This window comes from Sinohyriopsis cumingii, chromosome 10 (genome assembly GCF_028554795.1).
Source record: "Sinohyriopsis cumingii isolate HCF-2022 chromosome 10, ASM2855479v2, whole genome shotgun sequence".
NCBI classification, from domain to species: domain Eukaryota; kingdom Metazoa; phylum Mollusca; class Bivalvia; order Unionida; family Unionidae; genus Sinohyriopsis; species Sinohyriopsis cumingii.
The window spans coordinates 59,248,598-59,267,156 of record NC_142970.1 but is presented as its reverse complement, the minus strand read 5'-3'; the positions used below and the strand labels follow the sequence as shown (position 1 = coordinate 59,267,156).

Sequence of the window (18,559 nt, the reverse complement as noted above, 5' to 3'; positions counted from 1 at the left end):
CTGGATGGTATTTTTATTTTGTGTACAGGGGACAACACTGGGGATAGATTATACAAGTTGTGATAGGTTACATGATGTACGCTTTGTGTATGGTCTATATGCTGTCTTAGTGTCCGAAAACCATCGACTTTACACTGGCAAATTTTTCTTTGTTTCTGTGTTGGTACTTTGAGTCAGTAATGTCTGAAACGTAAACGTTATTGTTGTTATTAGATAAAATGTATGATAAAGTGAGTAACAGAACGACTATTAGAGGTCTTGCATTGAAAGACTGATAAACTCTGAGGCTATTGGAATTCGTACTTCTCTGCTGAATGCATTAGGTTGAAGAAAATGTATCGTCCATTCAATAATGACTTTCCCGAAAAATCGGAACATCGTCAGCCTTTTCCGTCTTGTCGTGAAAGGGACTATATTGTGAACTTCAATTGTTTACCTTGCAAAATATGGCGGCGGAAGGAAACTAAGTCTCAATCGGATCATTGTCGGCCTTTGCTCTCGTATCTTAACGTGTGCACATCGCCAGAGGCAAATCAGCTGACCCATAAAAACTGACGGGTATTCGTACAGCTACTTCACGGGTTATTTCGCGGCTTTTAGGATATGGCAGAGTGATGTTCCGATGGTTTCTCGAAATCCAATATTCTTCCTCTCTCACACACACATTACGTACATAGTAACTTTGCAGCTTTACTTCCTTTATGGGGAACAATATAGGTAGTACCCAATTTGTCCAGTCTGTTTCGGTTTACGAATACAAATGTACAACCTTAATGTAGATGAGTGAAAAGATTTTCTCAAGAAAGACATAAAGGAAGTTGTTTATGGACGGATATTGTACAGAGATACGTCTTTACAGCTAACCAGACTCGACCTATATGGGATTTGAACTCACGACCTTGACAACACACGGGTCCAGTAGAAACATTTTACTATAAAACCAAAATAGTATTTAAAAAATGACCATCGAGTTTTGCAACAGTGAATATGAACATAAGCATGGAAATATTACAGTATCGTATTTACATTGATGACTCATCCTTTCAGGGTGCCACCCGCTAGGCTGTTCTGCTTTGTTTGGTTCCGAAAATCGTGTTTATAAATATAAGAAAAGCTTAACTCACTGAAGGAGAAAGGACAAAGTGAAACCCGCAGCAAAACGTGTCTGCGTAAACTTGTGACATGAACAAGGTTTTGATTTTGTTTAACTTTTATTTTATTTTATTTAGATATCTTTGCATTGGTAATCACACTACAGTTGTGTCTTGATGGCGTTGTATTGGCAAACACACTACGGTTTTATTTCGATGGCGTTGCATTCGTGATCATAAGAAGTTTTTATTTAGATGGCTTTACATTGGCAATTACACTACATTTGTATATTCGTGGCCTTGTATTTGGATGGTGTTGCATGGGCAATCACATGCCGTTATATTTACATAACCTTGTACTGGCAATCACACTACAGTCGTATCGTGATGGCGTTGTATTGGATATCACTACAGTTGTATTTAGATGGTGTTGTATTGGCAATTACACTACAGTCATATCTTGATGGTGTTGCATTGGCCATCACAACGGTTGTATTTAGATGGCGTTGCATTGGCAATCACACCTCAGTCGTATCTTGATGATGTTGTATTGGCTATCACTACGGTTCTATTTAGACGGTGTTGCACTGGCAACCACACTACGGTTGTATAACAGATATGATGCCTAAATATACTAAGTTTTGCCCCACTTTTTGTTTCGTTAAAGCTTTGTTAAGCTGTTCTACATTCAGATTGAAATATCATTTTTCGCTGATTTTATTATGCTTAAATATACCATCATCTCACATATTTGAAAACTCAGATTCAAAGTGTCAAGAAAAATAATTGTTTGCATTTACTGAAGAAGCGTGAACAGGCAGGTGTGCTAGAATTATGTTTCATAATAACAATGCTAATGGAACTGCGCCATTGTCTACAGGATCAAGGGAGGCTACTGTAAACATTTCCGTTTTTAGGTAATTGTGGTATACTTAACTTTCATTATGATGTGACTAAATCGAATAACTCCTGATGAATCAAAGTTTCGTTGCTCCCACGTCATGCATTATAAGTACTGTCGAGGACAGTTGCTTAATATTATGTATCAAATTATGGTGTTAGAGTATTTAGGAGAGTACTTGATACACATTTCAATGTTAAAGGATTTAGGGAAGTACTTGATACAAGTAATTACGGGAATACTTGATACACAGTTCAATGTTTACACATTTAGTGGAGTACTTGATACACAGTTCGGTGTTCATGTATTTAGGGGAGTACTTTATATACAGTTCGGTGTTAAATTGTTTAGGGGAGTACTTGATACATAGTTTGGTGTTAAATTATTTAAGGGAGAACTTGATACACGGTTTGGTATTAAAGTATTTTGAGGGGTACTTGAAACTCAAACGCACGCAAGACAACATTCCACGCAAAACTTGCGTAGTTTTAGTAAACCCATTTATTATCTTGAGGAATTTATGAAATTGTATACTTATTTTCGCATTCCAAGACATGCTATTTAACTGAGAAGCCCACCAAACCATGGTCATCGAGCGCGTTGCACTATACAATAATACAAGTATGCTGCCTTATTGTTGTACATGATCACCTTGGCAATTTACACGTGACTGTTTCCTCCACGGAAAAACGAATAATACAAAAATGCCATGGAACCTTCTTTCGCAAAAATAAAACTTGCACTGCAAAATCTACTTTATTAGAGGAAAGGACCATTTGTCTTTGTAGATGGGTATTTTTCCTCTTTTTATTGAAACAAAATGACTGTCCGTCCATACTCCCAAGTTTGAAACAGGTTCTGTTACAGCAATTTGTAGACAAAAGCCTGAATCTATCATTTTATTTGAACAAAATTTGTCGTATGAAACTAATTGACTAGATGGTCCTTTATATTTATGAAATCTTCCTAAATTACAAGACAGTCTTGAAAATTACACGTACCTGTTTAATATGTGTCTTGGACATATAGTTGAACATATAACTCGTACCTTCAGCATATAACTAGGGAATGAATACAAAATCATATAGAATATTAAGAAAGCAAACAAGTAATGTTATGACATCATTAACTGGCAGGGGAACAAGTACTCCGATTGCATTTCAGTATGATCGGCTATATGCCAATGCTACTCGTGTAGGATTAATTTTCGTGCCCAACACCGAGTTACCCATAATAATAGACCAAACTCTTTACTGTAAATATCTTTGATTAACGAACCGTACGTACTAATTGTTTCAAATTGAAAACGGCTTTGCAGTGAAGGAGAAATGGATAAGAAAAGGAGACACATAATAACCCCCATGAGTAGAGTTGTACGAACGAAGAAGGGCCTTTTATAACCCCCCCCCATGGGTAGAGTTGTACGAACGAAGAAGGGCCTTTTATAACTCCACTTAATCGACACTTGCGTGCATTTTGTTATTATACCAGCGATGTTATGCAGCACCTATGTCTCAAATACACCATAGCTATGGCGATATACTGACTTGATTGTGGCGATATCCTGATATGATTATGGTGCAGTACTGAGATGATTGTTGCAATGTTCTAACGTGGTTGTGGCGATATACTGCCATAATCTTGGCGATATACTGATACGATTGTGATGATGTAATGACATGATTATGGTGTTGTGAAACAAGATGGCCGCTATCGCTTAACCGGCTTGAAGCAGCTGTTTCGTTTTTTATTGCGGTTTTCATGATATTTGTGCTTGTTGCCTGTTTTCATCTACGTTATTGTGTTCATTATGTATTGGCTGTTACATTTGTATGTGTTTCTTCATCTTCTTGTTTTGGAAATGAGAACAATTAGACTTTTTCTCCGCTTTCATGCTCCACTGTTTTTGAACAAACCGCCATCACGTGAGACTCGCCAGTCAACCAGTTTATGCCATGATGGACCCTCATTAATTGCTTTAAATGATCACTCATTGGCTCTCCACACTACATTGTGCTCTAGACTAAACGTACTGGGACTACATTCATCATTACTTAAATGTGAACAGAAGCGAAAAAAGAAACGTCGTTTCAAAGCTGGCCGGCGTAGAACAGGAAGAAGAATTCCAGTTATCTCTCTTATTTTTGCTCAACATTTAATAATAAAATCTACCGTTAATTTAGATAATCTAATTAAAATCTCTATTAATTCGTCAACCTTTGTGTCAACTATCCAGGATATACCTTTGCGTATTGCATTATTCAAAACCCAGTCAGTAGGACCACCGGAAAAGCGCACAGAAATATTTAATTTTATCAACGACCAGAATATTGACCTATTTAACCTGAGAGAAACATGGCTTAAAACATCAGGCGATGAGCCCAAGTGCGTGGACATCGACATCGACATCGAGGATTATCCTGTTTTAATAGACTAAGTAAACTGATTGAATCAATGTAGTTTTCCTCAGCAATGTCACATCAGTGGCAGCACACTGCACATGGGTGGGTGTATATGTGTACAAAAGTATCTAGGTTTCCTAGGTGAAATACCATGCAAGGTAACATAGTAATGTCAAGCATTGTTAATCATTATGTCAAACAAGAATATTTTTTTATTTTTTTCAAAGGGTAGAGATTTGGAATTTTAAATAAATATAGGAACGGAAGGCCTACAAGAAAACATCTGTAATCTGTATGTACTAAAAATGTTGGATTCGTATGACTACCCTCCAAACATCTCGTGAGATATAATATTTTGATGGATTGATATACAGATACACATATTAAATGATACATGAAGTTATAAAGCACGTTGAGAAAGAATGAAACCTGTTAATTTTGACGATTTGGAATGTTTCAAAGGTCAAGGCCACTGTAATTTAAAAAAAGAAATTGTTGTTTTCTCATAATAACTTGTGTCCTTGATTTCGTACCGTGACCAAAATTAGTATATAATTGTATAAGACAGGCCAATTGTTTTAGGGCTAAAAAAAATGTCATTGGTTAATGTGACTCAAAGAAAAACTGATTTTGCAGGATGCCTTTTGTTTCAGTGCAAGTTGCTTGACTAAACTTTGTGATTGGCTTGCACCTAGAATTAAAATAAAGACCTGCATAGCATGGGTTATAGAGGGACTCTGAGGTGACGGACATGAAAAGCCGAACAAGAAAATAGTGGTTTGAACACATTAGATTTAGACCAGATGCACAAGTCACCGAAAGACCAGTTTGGCAATAAACTCATGTGTCAACCCAGCTGTACTAGATAGATGGATGACTGTTAAACAGGGATTGGTATATACTATGACGTTTACGGTAATAGTGCCTCCATGGAGGACTGTTAAACATGTCACGTATATAATATGTCGTTTACGGTACTAGAGTCTACATTGAGGATTGTTAAACAGAAGGGGGCATGCAATGTACTGTTTATGGTACCCTTGTTAAAAAATAAAAGGATTCCATTTTCTGCAGTTTAAAATAGCGTAATCCGTTCTAAAATTGTTACATTTCTAAAAGAGTAAAAACTAATGTTGGTAGGCTACACACCGATGCAACCCACACGTGCAGGCTTGGGCGGGTACATTACCCATGCAACCTCTGGACTACGATTTCGAAGCACTGCCAACTTAGTTGCAATGGTACCAGTTAGAGAGTAAGCCAACTCTTTTTGTCTGTTGGTGTGTGTGTGTGTGTGATTTGGATTTTGAACGTTGCTTTAACAATTTTTCAGTCATATAGCTACCATGTCTGCAGTGTGGCTGTTTATGGTGATGTCTAGCAATGCAACATCATGACGCAGACATGTAGCATGGTGTCCCACCCAGTCACATTATCCTGACACCAGTCCGACCAGTCATACCACTAACCTCTTAATGCTTAGCGCCAAGCGAGGCAGCTGTTAGTACCATTTTTTTTAAATCTTTGGTATGACTCGGCCGGGGTTCGAACCCACAACCTCCTGCATCTGAGGCGGACGTTCAATCCACTAGGCCACCAGAACGGTTCAGGGGAGGGGGTGATTTTGAATAAAAGTTTCAGCGGTTACTCAGCGATGTTATTAAAATATGCCTTTAAATGTTTAACAACAAAACCTTGACTCTGAAGAAGTTGATATTCTAATAAGTAGGTTGAACATATAAGAAGAGACGAAGGGTGAATTGCCAAGACTTTATGGGCCTTTTGTATTATCTTCCCCTCTGTCCCCCCAATCTTTTGAAGTAGAGTGCGGAGGTTTCATATGAGATTCTCATTAGAGGGAGGATACATTAAAATGTATAGTGCCCACCCGATGTTTACAGCTATGTTTATTACCTTCTAAGCGTAAGGAAATTTGTCATAAAGTTTGGCAATCTTAAAGATTAAGATATACATTTCATCTTTTTATATTAACGATGTACAGTTCTCGCGGTTCCAATGACAGCGGTGCTCTGATGAAGACGTTAAACCAAATTACCTACAACGCGGGATATAAGATGTAAACACGAAAATCGAAAACACAATACACAATATATGTTAAACACAATTTTGCGGCGAATATTTAATGCGGAAGTGATTGTTATGTTTTTTGCATTAATAGCGACAACAGAAACACGACGTTGAAGATACAGTTAGTACTGATGATTTGAAATTTTGGTTTTTTCGTATAGTAATATGGGGTGGGGGTGTAGTCCTACATGAAAGAGCTGACGCTGATATTTATGTTGTGGGCGTCATGGTCTTACACCCTAACTAACGACTCTGTGTAGTGTGTTTTGATGTCGATTAACATCGTTACGAAAGTATTTTTTCAGGAATATTTCACACAACAGACAAATAAAATAACGACGCTTTTCTACAAAGTAAAGTTATAATGTTTTAGATAGACTTTACTTACCATGATGCCTTTTCTCTAATAAATTGAAATACTCACAAAAGAAATGGACCCATTTTCAGGATTCTTTGGCCTACATTTCATTTGGCTCGAAAGAGATGACAGCCGATAATGCCAAAATCGGGTTTAGTTGTAATATTAAATTTTAACGAAACGAATAAAAATTATAGTATGCCTATTGGAACTGTAAGCAACAGTTCGTTTCGTTCAAGTAACAGATCCCCAACATGAACATACTTGAACTTACTTCGGCATACATCGACTACCGTCGCATTGCAACAAATTCAAATGTATGTAAACGGAACGTGAAAATGCATCCATTTGCTAGTGTCATATGTTCATTCCACCAGGATAAAGACAGCACAGTGAGTATGTTAATTACACATAAATTAGTGGAAAAATGTCGATATATGATGCCAAGTGTGTGAGATGTTCCTGAAACTTTGATTACTCATTCCGATGTCAACGACATCGGAACACACTATACAAGCCCGTTATTTGGATAGTAAGACATAGCACCTAAACAAAACCAAAATATGCTATGTCTTACATGTAGGACTAGGTGGAGCTGGTGGTCCCCGAGTGGCCAAGAGGTTTAAGGCGCTCACCGTTACAGATCACTGTTGTTTCACCTCTGTCTGCTTGGGTTTGAGTCTCGGGCTCGGCTATTGTGGGTACGTAAGAAAGCTTGCCAGTAGCTTCTCATGGGTCGGCTGATTTTTTATGGGTTTGTAACGAGTTCTTCCTCCACCATTTATACCGGCCAACATGTATCATTTGCTGAAAAATGGCGTTAAACCCTACAACAACATAGTAATATAGGCCAAATAGCATTAGCTTTGTTCGGAAGATAATACAGAATTTTGTTTTAAAATCTGAAAAGATGACAAAATGCTGGATCTTGTATCGGCGTTTTATCAAAAGAAAGGCTGATATTAAACACTTAGCTACTTCACTGAGCCCAACAGTAATGTTGTAGAGATGGCTGTGATGTGAACTGCTTACAAGGTGGCATTCTCTCTTCTCTCGAAGCAATTAATTGGCAGAAATAACAAAGATTTGTGAAACTTGAGGATTTTAAACATAAAATGTAGTACTGCAATTTTATTACATTACTTTATTCTTATGAATTCAGCGCAAGCATGATGCCAGTTAAAATTATTGACGAAATTGACCCCAGGGTTAAATATTATGTTCAGACAGTTGCCTTTGTAACCAGCATCAAGGGGGTACAGGGCACCTTTGCATGGGGTCGGGTTGGGTTGTTTGTTTCGTAGACCTAAAATCTTTTGTTTTCAAACAAATTCGGATTACATTACATGTATGTGTCTTAAAGAAAATAACAAAAGCTAAGAACCGTGGTAAGAACTCCAAGTGATGAAGAAGCTGACCAGCATTCAGAAATTGAAAACAGAGAGAGGGTGCCATATAAACAGGGATGTTGTGTTTAAGTATTCAAGAAATGTAATTAATAAAGAATATTCAAAGTTGCACATCGTGCCAAATTTAGACATTGTTTACGGTAAACATTTTGTTTATTTTTGCTTACCAGTAATGTCTACATAACATATTAGTGATGCACTTGCGTTCTACCTTTGTAGTTCAAACTCTGCTAATTGAAAATAAAGTCAATCAACTTGTAATTAATAAACTTTTGAAAACGTTGCAAAGTTGTTTCATGGTGGTTGGGGAATACACCTATTTCTGTAACCATGGACCTCGTGTAACCAAGGTACAATGTCCACTTGGAACTCTTAAGATGGTTACTTTCAAGGTGTTTCAATATATATATTGTCTTTGTTGCATATAAAGTTAATTAATTAGCTATTAATTAGTTTGTCTGACCTGGTATTGGTTTGCTACTTGTCATATGCTATCCCTAAGATGATAAGGGTAGATGTATTGGTATGGTTATAATTCACTGGGAAAATGTCATTTGTAATTTTCACATTTGACAGAGATAGTATTACGACTCTAGGTCTTCATTTGAACAGTATAACAGATACAAAGTAAAACCAACAGGTTAGTAAAATCAACAAATATTTATTTCCTTTGAATACAAAGTGAAAATTCAAAAGACACAGTATTGTGAATTAAATCACAAATAATCCTAAATGCCATATCACAAGTCCAAAAGTAATGAGTTTTCCAAATGAATTTCAATAGCCTCCATATATCACAATGATGTAATCCAGAATGTCTTAGAACGAGTTGTCCAACAATATGTTCAATTAAAAGACCTGTAAAGTAAGCACATATTGATGATGAGTCACGTTTGACATGTCGTGTGTTGTCATCTGGTGGAATGCATTATTTTTTATGTCATCATCAGGGTTGAATATGAAAATAGGAAAATGGTGTTTACCCTACGTACATGTAACTGGTACAAGGAACACAGCTCCTGAGACATCCCATAAAGTGTTTGCTTTGAAAGTCATAATATACAGGTATATGTAGAACAAATGGTGAATAATATACTTAGAGGCAGTAACGACTTTATAATATTATGCACCAATTATAGGAAATTATGTATACTCATGAGGAAAACCATATTTAAATTCTTTACAACATGACACACATTATATTTCCTTGTACTTGGTCTAAATTACTAAATAAAGTATATTATTATTATTATTATTATTATTATTATATGTAGAAAATTTGCAGTGTGCATGGGTGTGTGTAGTATATACTGCCTGAACGAAGTAAAGCATCAGCCTATCACATGAGGGTTAGTGTAGACTGTTTGAATAAAGTAAAATGTCAGTATCCTAGGAACGTTTAATGTAGACTTTAAATGAAGTAAAAGATCCGTCTATCAAAAGAGTATATATTGTAGACAATGTTTAAATGAAGTAAAGAAATAATCAGTTTCTCCTATGAGTGTATCCTGTAGACCATGTTTAAATGAAGTAAAACACCTGTCTATCACATGAGTGTATATATATATATATATATATATATATATATATATATATATATATATATATATATATATATATATATATTGTAGACCATGTTTAAATGAAGTAAAACACCAGTCTATCACATGAGTGTATATATATTGTAGACCATGTTCAAATGAAGTAAAACGTAAGTCTATCACATGAGTGTATATATAATGTAGACCATGTTTAAATGAAGTAACACACCTGTCTATCACATGAGTGTGTATATATATATATATATATATATATATATTGTAGACCATGTTTAAATGAAGTAAAACACCAGTCTATCACATGAGTGTATATATATTGTAGACCATGTTCAAATGAAGTAAAACGTAAGTCTATCACATGAGTGTATATATAATGTAGACCATGTTTAAATGAAGTAACACATCAGTCTGTCAAATGAGTGTATAATCTAGAACATGTTTAGATGAAGTAAAAACATCAGTCTATCAAACGATTGCATACTGTAGACCACATTTAAATGAAGTATAACATGAGTCTATCACATGAGTTTATATATACTGTAGACCATATGTAAATAAAGTAAAACATCTATCACATGAGTGTATATCTACTGTAGACTATGTGTAACTGAAGTAAAAGCTAAGTATATCACACGAGTGTATACTGTAGACCATGTTTAAATGAAGAAAAACATCAGTCTATCACATAAGTGTTTACTGTAGACCATGCTTAAATGAAGTAAAACATCAGTCTATCACATAAGTGTATACTGTAGACCATGTTTAAATGAAGTAAAACATCAGTCTATCACACGAGTGTATACTGTAGACCATGTTTAAATGAAGTAAAACATCAGTCCATCACACGAGTGTATACTGTAGACCATGTTTAAATGAAGTAAAACATCAGTCCATCACATGAGTGTATATATTGTAGACCATGTTTAAATGAAGTAAAAGATCAGTCTATACCATGAGTGTATATATTGTAGACCATGTTTAAATGAAGTAAAAGATCAGTCTATCACATGAGTGTATACTGTAGACCATGTTTAAATGAAGTTAAACATCAGTCTATCACACGAGTGTATACAATAGACCATGTTTAAATGAAGTAAAAGATCAGCCTATCACATGAGTGTATACTGTAGACCATGTTTAAACGAAGTTAAACATCAGTCCATCACACGAGTGTATACAATAGACCATGTTTAAATGAAATAAAAGATCAGTCTATCACATGAGTGTATACTGTAGACCATGTTTAAATGAAGTTAAACATCAGTCCATCACACGAGTGTATACAATAGACCATGTTTAAATGAAGTAAAAGATCAGTCTATCACATGAGTGTATACTGTAGACCATGTTTAAATGAAGTAAAACATCAGTCTATCACACGAGTGTATACAATAGACCATGTTTAAATGAAGTAAAACATCAGTCCATCACATGAGTGTATATATTGTAGACCATGTTTAAATGAAGTAAAAGATCAGTCTATACCATGAGTGTATATATTGTAGACCATGTTTAAATTAAGTAAAACATCAGTCTATCAAATGAGTGAATATATAATGTAGACCATTTTTCAATGAAGTAAAACATCAGTCTATCAAATGAGTGTATATATACTGTTGACCATGTTTAAATGAAGTAAGAGATCATTATATCACATGAGTGTATACTGTAGACCGTGTTTACATGAAGTAAAACCTCAATCTATCACATGAGTGTATACTGTAGAGCATGTTTAAACGAAGTAAAACATCAGTCTGTCACATGAATGTATACTGTAGACCATGTTTTGATGAAGTAAAACATAGTCTGTTGCATGAGTGTATAATGTAGACCAGGGATAGACAAAATGCATGCCCTGAGATGGATATAGATTTTGAGTTAATTTAATTAATATAACAGGAAAGTGTGGCCCCATGTGACTTACCAAAATTTAGTGTGCCCCCACCCCCACCCCCGAAAAAGTATTGCCCACCCCTTAACAGACTGTGCGTGAATGAATTAAAGCATGTGAATCATCAGTTTCTTTAAAATGCTAACATTATATAAACAATTCCCCCCCCCACCTCAAACCCTCGAATCACCACAGACTTTGTTCTAAATAAAAGTTGAGAATTTAATTCTGAGTTCAGGTTTATGTGTACGAATTATTTTTAAAAATAATTGTGCCAATTTCCTATGTCGTTTCATTTGGCCGTCCTGTCAGAAAGATAATCTATAAGTTAAATTGGTTTGAATATATCTAGGGAATGAGATATTTATTTATATATCCCATGTAGTTTAAAACAAAGAATCATTTTAAAAAGCCTCAATGTATTTAAATTACATGCAGTAGTATGTGTTTGAAGATTCAAAGAAGTGACATGTCGCCACTGGACTTTGAATTCAGTACATCTTTCATCAATAAACCATATTTTAAAAAACTTTTCAGATGACTTGTTCATTCATTGGGTTTATCGCATTTGTTTTCTAGACTGTTTCAAAACCATTCTTACATTTTCCTACAATTTGTAATTTTCAAATGAATTAGCATTTATTTGAGAATACTGTTAATGATATCAACAATGATTACATGGATGAGTGATGATTTTGATGATAACCACTTTACATATTACTATTATTATTATTTTTATTTTTATTATTATTATTATTATTATTATCATTACATATGCATGCATGTCCACGCATTGCATTGAAAGACTATTGTTTCGTCTTCTTATTATCATTTCATTTTCTTCAGGTAATTATGGGCAGCCATGCAACAATCAAAGTTGTAATGCCCTCTTGAAGTGCCTCATTGATACGTGTTGGTGTGATGTCAGTTATAATTGGGACTCGGAGAAGAAGATATGCAGGAAATGTAAGTATAAATATAGTACAGATATCATAAGTATTAATATTGTATGGAAATGTAAGTATAAATAGAGTACAGAAATCATAAGTATAAATATAGTACAGAAATCATAAGTATAAATATAGTACAGAACTTATAAGTATAAATATTGTACAGCTTCGAAGCTTCCAAGATACACTTCGTTCTGTATTCATTTGTTTGAATATGTAGAATGAATATTTTTTAGTAATTGACTTCTCTAAAATGAATAGTCATAAATGTCATCATCTTACCTCAGTGATCTGTGTAATAAATGTGTTACAGTCTTTAATCAGTGATATGCGTATGTATTAAGTTATCCTTAATGTGTTAGTGTCAGGAAAAATATAATGGACTGCATCAACACTAATTGTAATATAAGTTGCCCATTAAAACATAAAAAGTATACATGTGTGTGTGTGTGCGTGTGTGTGTGTGTGTGTGTGTGTGTGTACATGCTGTCCAGGATATGTTTACCTTTGTCTAATTGAACTCCACATTTTGTCACACACTGTCCAGGATATGTATACACTGGTTTAAATGAACTCCTAGTTGTGTCACAGAATGTCTGGGAAATGTTTACTCTGATTTAATTGAACTCCACATTTTGTCACAGACTGTCCACGATATGTTTACACTGGTTTAAATGAACTCCTAGTTGTCTCACAGTATGTCTGGGATATGCTTACTCTGATTTAATTGAACTCCACATTTTGTCACACACTGTCCAGGATATGGTTTAAATGAACTCCTATTTGTGTCACAGTTTGTCTGTGACATGTTTACTCTGATTTAATTGAACTCCACATTTTGTCACACACTGTCCAGCATATGTATACATTGGTTTAAATGAACTCCTAGTTGTGTCACAGTCTATCTGGGATATGCTTACTCTGATTTAATTGAACTCCACATTGGGTCACATACTGTCTGGCATATGTTTACTCTGATTTAGTTGAACTTTTAGTTACGTCACAGACTGTCTGGCATATGTTTAGCCAGGTTAAATTGATCTACTAGTTGTGTCACAGACTGTCCGATATATGTTTGCCCTGGTTTAATTGAACTCCACATTGTGTCAATGACTGTCTGTGCTATGTTTTCCCTGGTTTAATTGAATTCGGCATTGTGTGACAGACTGTCTGGCATATGTTTAGCCAGGTTTAATTGAACATCTAGTTGTGTCACGAACTATCTGAGATATGTTTAACCTGGTTTATTTGAACTCCACATTGTGTCACAGTCTGGTATATGTTTAAACTAGTTTAATTTAACTCCTAATTGTGTCACAGACTGTTTGGGATATGTTTGCCCTGGTTTAATTGAAATCCACATTGTGTCACATACTGTATGGCATATGTTTACCCTGGTTTAATTGAAATCCTATTTGTGTCACAGACTGTCCATGATATGTTTAACCTTGTTTAATTGAACTCCACATTGTATCCCAGATTGTCTGGCTAATGTTTAGCCTTGTGTAATGTATATATGTGTGTGCATGCATATATATATGTGTGTGTGTGTGTGTACATGCTGTCCAGGATATGCTTACCTTTGCCTAATTGAACTCCACATTTTGTCACCGACTGTCCAGGATATGTTTACACTGGTTTAAATGAATTCCCAAGTTGTGTCACAGACTGTCCAAACTCAAGTGTTTAGATCAGCTCTTGCATGCTGTTTGTAAAAGATATGTGAGACAGCATGGTTTACATTGAGTCGTATGGCTGGAATTGAAGGGAACATGAAAAAACTGTTTGGTTAAAGCATCCGATCACTATTGCTATTAATTAGAAACTAAAGTACTATATTCAAAGTGATATACTGAGAAAACAATATGATGTCCCCTCAATTTCTCAACATTCTGTATTTCTGTATTCTCACTAAAGACTATTTAAGGGTATTGTCCCAATAAGTTTATCAACGTTAGTAATATACTTTGATTTTCTGTCACTCTTGATTTTCTGCCCTTTACCTATCTTTTTACCTACCTGTTTGACATTGGGGACTGCCATTTATCTACCTGTTTACTTACGTGTTTGACCTTTCGCACAATATAAAGGGAACACCATATTACCTATTTGAAATAAAAATGTCAACAATTTGAATGTCATTTTGATTTTTTTTCAGTGTGCCTTGGTTCTGAAGCCGGATTAGTTCGAACGGGGTCATATAATGAACACTATGAAATGTATAAACAGAAATACACCAATTGTACATATGTGGAGGGTAATCTTGAATTAACGTTTTTAGAGGGTGATTATGACCTTCAATTTTTACAGAGTATAGAAGAAGTGACAGGATACGTGTTAATTGTTTCGGTGTGGTCCAACTATGTGCCTTTACAAAATTTGCGTATAATTCGTGGAAGAACTTTATACACGTACCATGAGGTGGATTATGCACTTTATATCGCTCGGAATTACAACCCTAAGAATAAGTCTCAGGGAATATTCGAACTGGGATTTAAAAACTTGACAGGTGAGTTATTGTGATATAAAATTAAGTTGTTCTTGCAAAGATATTGACAACAATGCCTGATGCAGTTACAATACTGAAACACAGAAAGGACATTTAAAGAAATTCACACGGGGTGTAAACGATATGGTTATCTTTTTGGAAACATAACTATGAGGGTAACAGAACACACCAAACTCTCCTTTGCACAAAATGAATTAAAAGACACAAGGAAAGTTTCATCCAGTTATTATGAACATCCTTTAATATGAACTCCCTTTAATATGGACACATAACATCTTTAATATGGACTGGTATCCTCTGCAGTAACTTTCCGTGTTGATGCATTAACAAAGACTTTGTTGCCTGTATACCAAGTCTATTAACGTTTTACTTTTTTCTCCAGAACTCTCTAAGTCTTTGGCAATGGGAGTTCAGTACTTTCTGGAAGTCTTTGATTATGAGAGTTCAGAACTCTTAGTACCCAGAAATTGAAGACCCAGATTAGAAAACTGGTGGTCAAGTTGAAAAGGAGGGAATCTTCTAGAAATGAACCTGGAAAACCCCGGGAAGAACCACCGACCCACGAGAAGCTACTGGCAAGCTTTCTCACATACCCACATTGGCCGAATCCTAGACTCGAACCCACGCAGACAGAGGTGAGATGGCTGTGATCTGTAACGGAGAGTGCTTTAGACCAGGAGTCTTCTAGAAATGAGACCAACATATAGTAACACTTAGTGTAAACATGAGTTACTGCAGTCAACTTTCATTAATTTGTATTGACTGTAAGGACTTTCCAGCCCAGGACAACTTGCTTGGTTTGTCCTTGTGAAAGGCACTTAACTCCCAATTTATCTGCTTTTTATAGCCAGTAAAAATGAAAATCAACCATCAAATAATCATAAAAAAGTTTACTTATATTTTCTTGACAGTTTGAATGGGAAAGTTCATTATTTCTGGTGATATAATTGCCATTCTTTTACCCAACTTTGCCTTTATACTTTAATGTGTTGGGGACAAATACTTCCAGGAATAAAAAGTTTTAAAAATATCAAGTGTCCATGGCTAATTGTTGAGTTTCCACAGGATGTACAGGAGTTATGAGGGGTACATGGCTAGTTATAGAGTGTCCACATGATATATAGTCTGAGAGTTCTGGTGAGTACATGGCTAGTTATTGACTAGTTTGTTCACTATAATAACATGCAGGATATGAGGGAAGTGCTTAAAGACTGTCCCATGTCTCACTATAATTACATCCAGGATGTGATGGTAGTACTTAAAGATTGTCCCATGTCTCACTATCAGAACATCCAGGATGTGATGGAAGTGTTTAAACACTGTCCCATATCTCTCTATAATAAAATCCAGTATGTGATGTAAGTTTTTAAAGACTGTCCCATGTATCATTATAATAACATCCAGTATGTGATGGACATGTTTAAGGACTGTCCCGACCACTCCAATGGCCTAGTGGTTAAGGCATGTCACTCTATAACACACATGATGTGTTGGGAGTGCTTAAAGACTTTCTCTTGTCTCACTTTGATAACATCCAGTATGTGATGGACATGTTTAAAGACTGTCCCGATCACTCCAATGGCCTAGTGGTTAGAGTGTCTGTCCCGGATGCGGGAGGTCATAGGTTCGATTTCCGACCAAGTCATACCAAAGACTTGTAAAAATGGTGGTAACAGCTGCCTCGCTAAGTGCTCAGCATTAAGAGGTTATTGTTAGGACTGGTTATCCTGCTGTCGGGTTAATGTGACTGAGTGGGACATCCTGCTTCATGTCTGCGGCATGATGCCCCACTCATAAGCATCAATGTAAACTGCCGCACTGCAGACACCATAGCAATATAACTGAAAACTGTTAAAGTTACGTTAAAATTCCAAGTCACACACACAAACAGCAAGACTGTCCCATGTTGCTCTATAATAACTGCACCATGCATTGTTAGCTCATGTTAGAATGACACATTTGCACAGGGAATTGTATGCTCATGTTAAAATGACTCATTTGTACAGGCATCATATGCACATGTTAAAATGTTTGATTTGCTCAGGGCATGTATGCGCATGGTAGAATGACTTTATTTGTGCAGAGAGTTGTATGCTCATGTTAAAACAACTCATTTGCACGGGCATCATATGCACATGTTAAAATGACTCATTTGCATAGGGCATTATTTGCTCTTGTTAAAATGACTCATTTGCACAGGCACCATTTACAAGTGTTAAAGTGACTCATTTGCATAGGGCATTATTTGCTCGTGATAAAAATACTTATTGGCACAGGCATCATATGCACATGTCAAAATGACTCATTTGCATAGGTCATTATTTGCTGATGCTAAACTTACTTATTGGCACAGGCATCAGATGCACATGTTCAAATGACTCATGTATGACGTGTAATTGTTCTATCATGAATAGCATTCATTTCCTAATGTACCCAAAGTTTACTTTACAAATATTACCTTATTTCCAAAGGACACTGACTCCTCACTCCCACTCTGTATTAACCTAACTTTTACATAAGTCCATCACTCCCCTTCTGTATTAACCACACTATTACATCAGCCCATCACTCTCACTCTGTATTAAGCACACTATTACATAGGTCCATCACTCCAACTCTGTATTAATCACACTATTACATCAGTCAATCACTCCCACGCTGTATTAACCACACTTTTACATCAGATCATCACTCCTACTCTGTATTAACCACACCTTAACAACAGCCGATCACTCCCACTCTGTATTAACCACACGTTTACATCAGCCCATCACTCCCAGTATGTATTAACCACATTTTTACATCAGCCTATCATTCCCAGTATGTATTAACCACACCTTAACAACAGCCAATCACTCCCACTCTGTATTAACCACACGTTTACATCAGCCCATCACTCACAGTATGTATTAACCACACTATTACATCAGTCCATCACTCCCACTCTGTATTAACCAAACGTTTAAATCAGCCCATCACTCCCAATTTGTATTGACCTTTTACATTAACCCCTCACTCTCAGTATATATTAATCACACCATCCGCCCCTCACCCCAACATGTTATTAAAACTCTTTTACATTAACTCCTCATTCTCATTATGTATAAACCACACTCTTAAATTAGCCCCTGATTCCCATTATGTATTAACCATATTACCATCCCCTCAATCCCAATATGAATTAGTCACACACTTACATCAGCCCCTCTCTAACATTAAGAATTATTCACTCTTACACCAGCCCCTCACTCCCAGTATGAATTAGTCACTCTTACATCAGTCCCTCAATCCCAGTTTCAATTGTCACACTCTTACATCAGCCCCTCATTCCCAGTATCATTTAGTCACTTTTACATCAGCCCCTCAATCCCAGTATGAACTAGTCACTCTTACATCAGTCC

The 18,559-nt window shown here is 35.9% G+C and overlaps 1 protein-coding gene across 1 annotated transcript in view; it reads left to right on the top strand.

The window, feature by feature from the left end:
- Window positions 1–18,559, top strand: part of LOC149790208 (uncharacterized) — a 196,597-nt gene that overhangs the window by 6,809 nt on the left and 171,229 nt on the right. Inside the window, exons 2-3 of the mRNA XM_089972214.1 lie at window positions 12,546–12,665; window positions 14,808–15,158. Of these exons, the coding sequence (XP_089828340.1) occupies window positions 12,546–12,665; window positions 14,808–15,158 (471 nt within the window). The remainder of the gene's footprint in view (window positions 1–12,545; window positions 12,666–14,807; window positions 15,159–18,559) is intronic.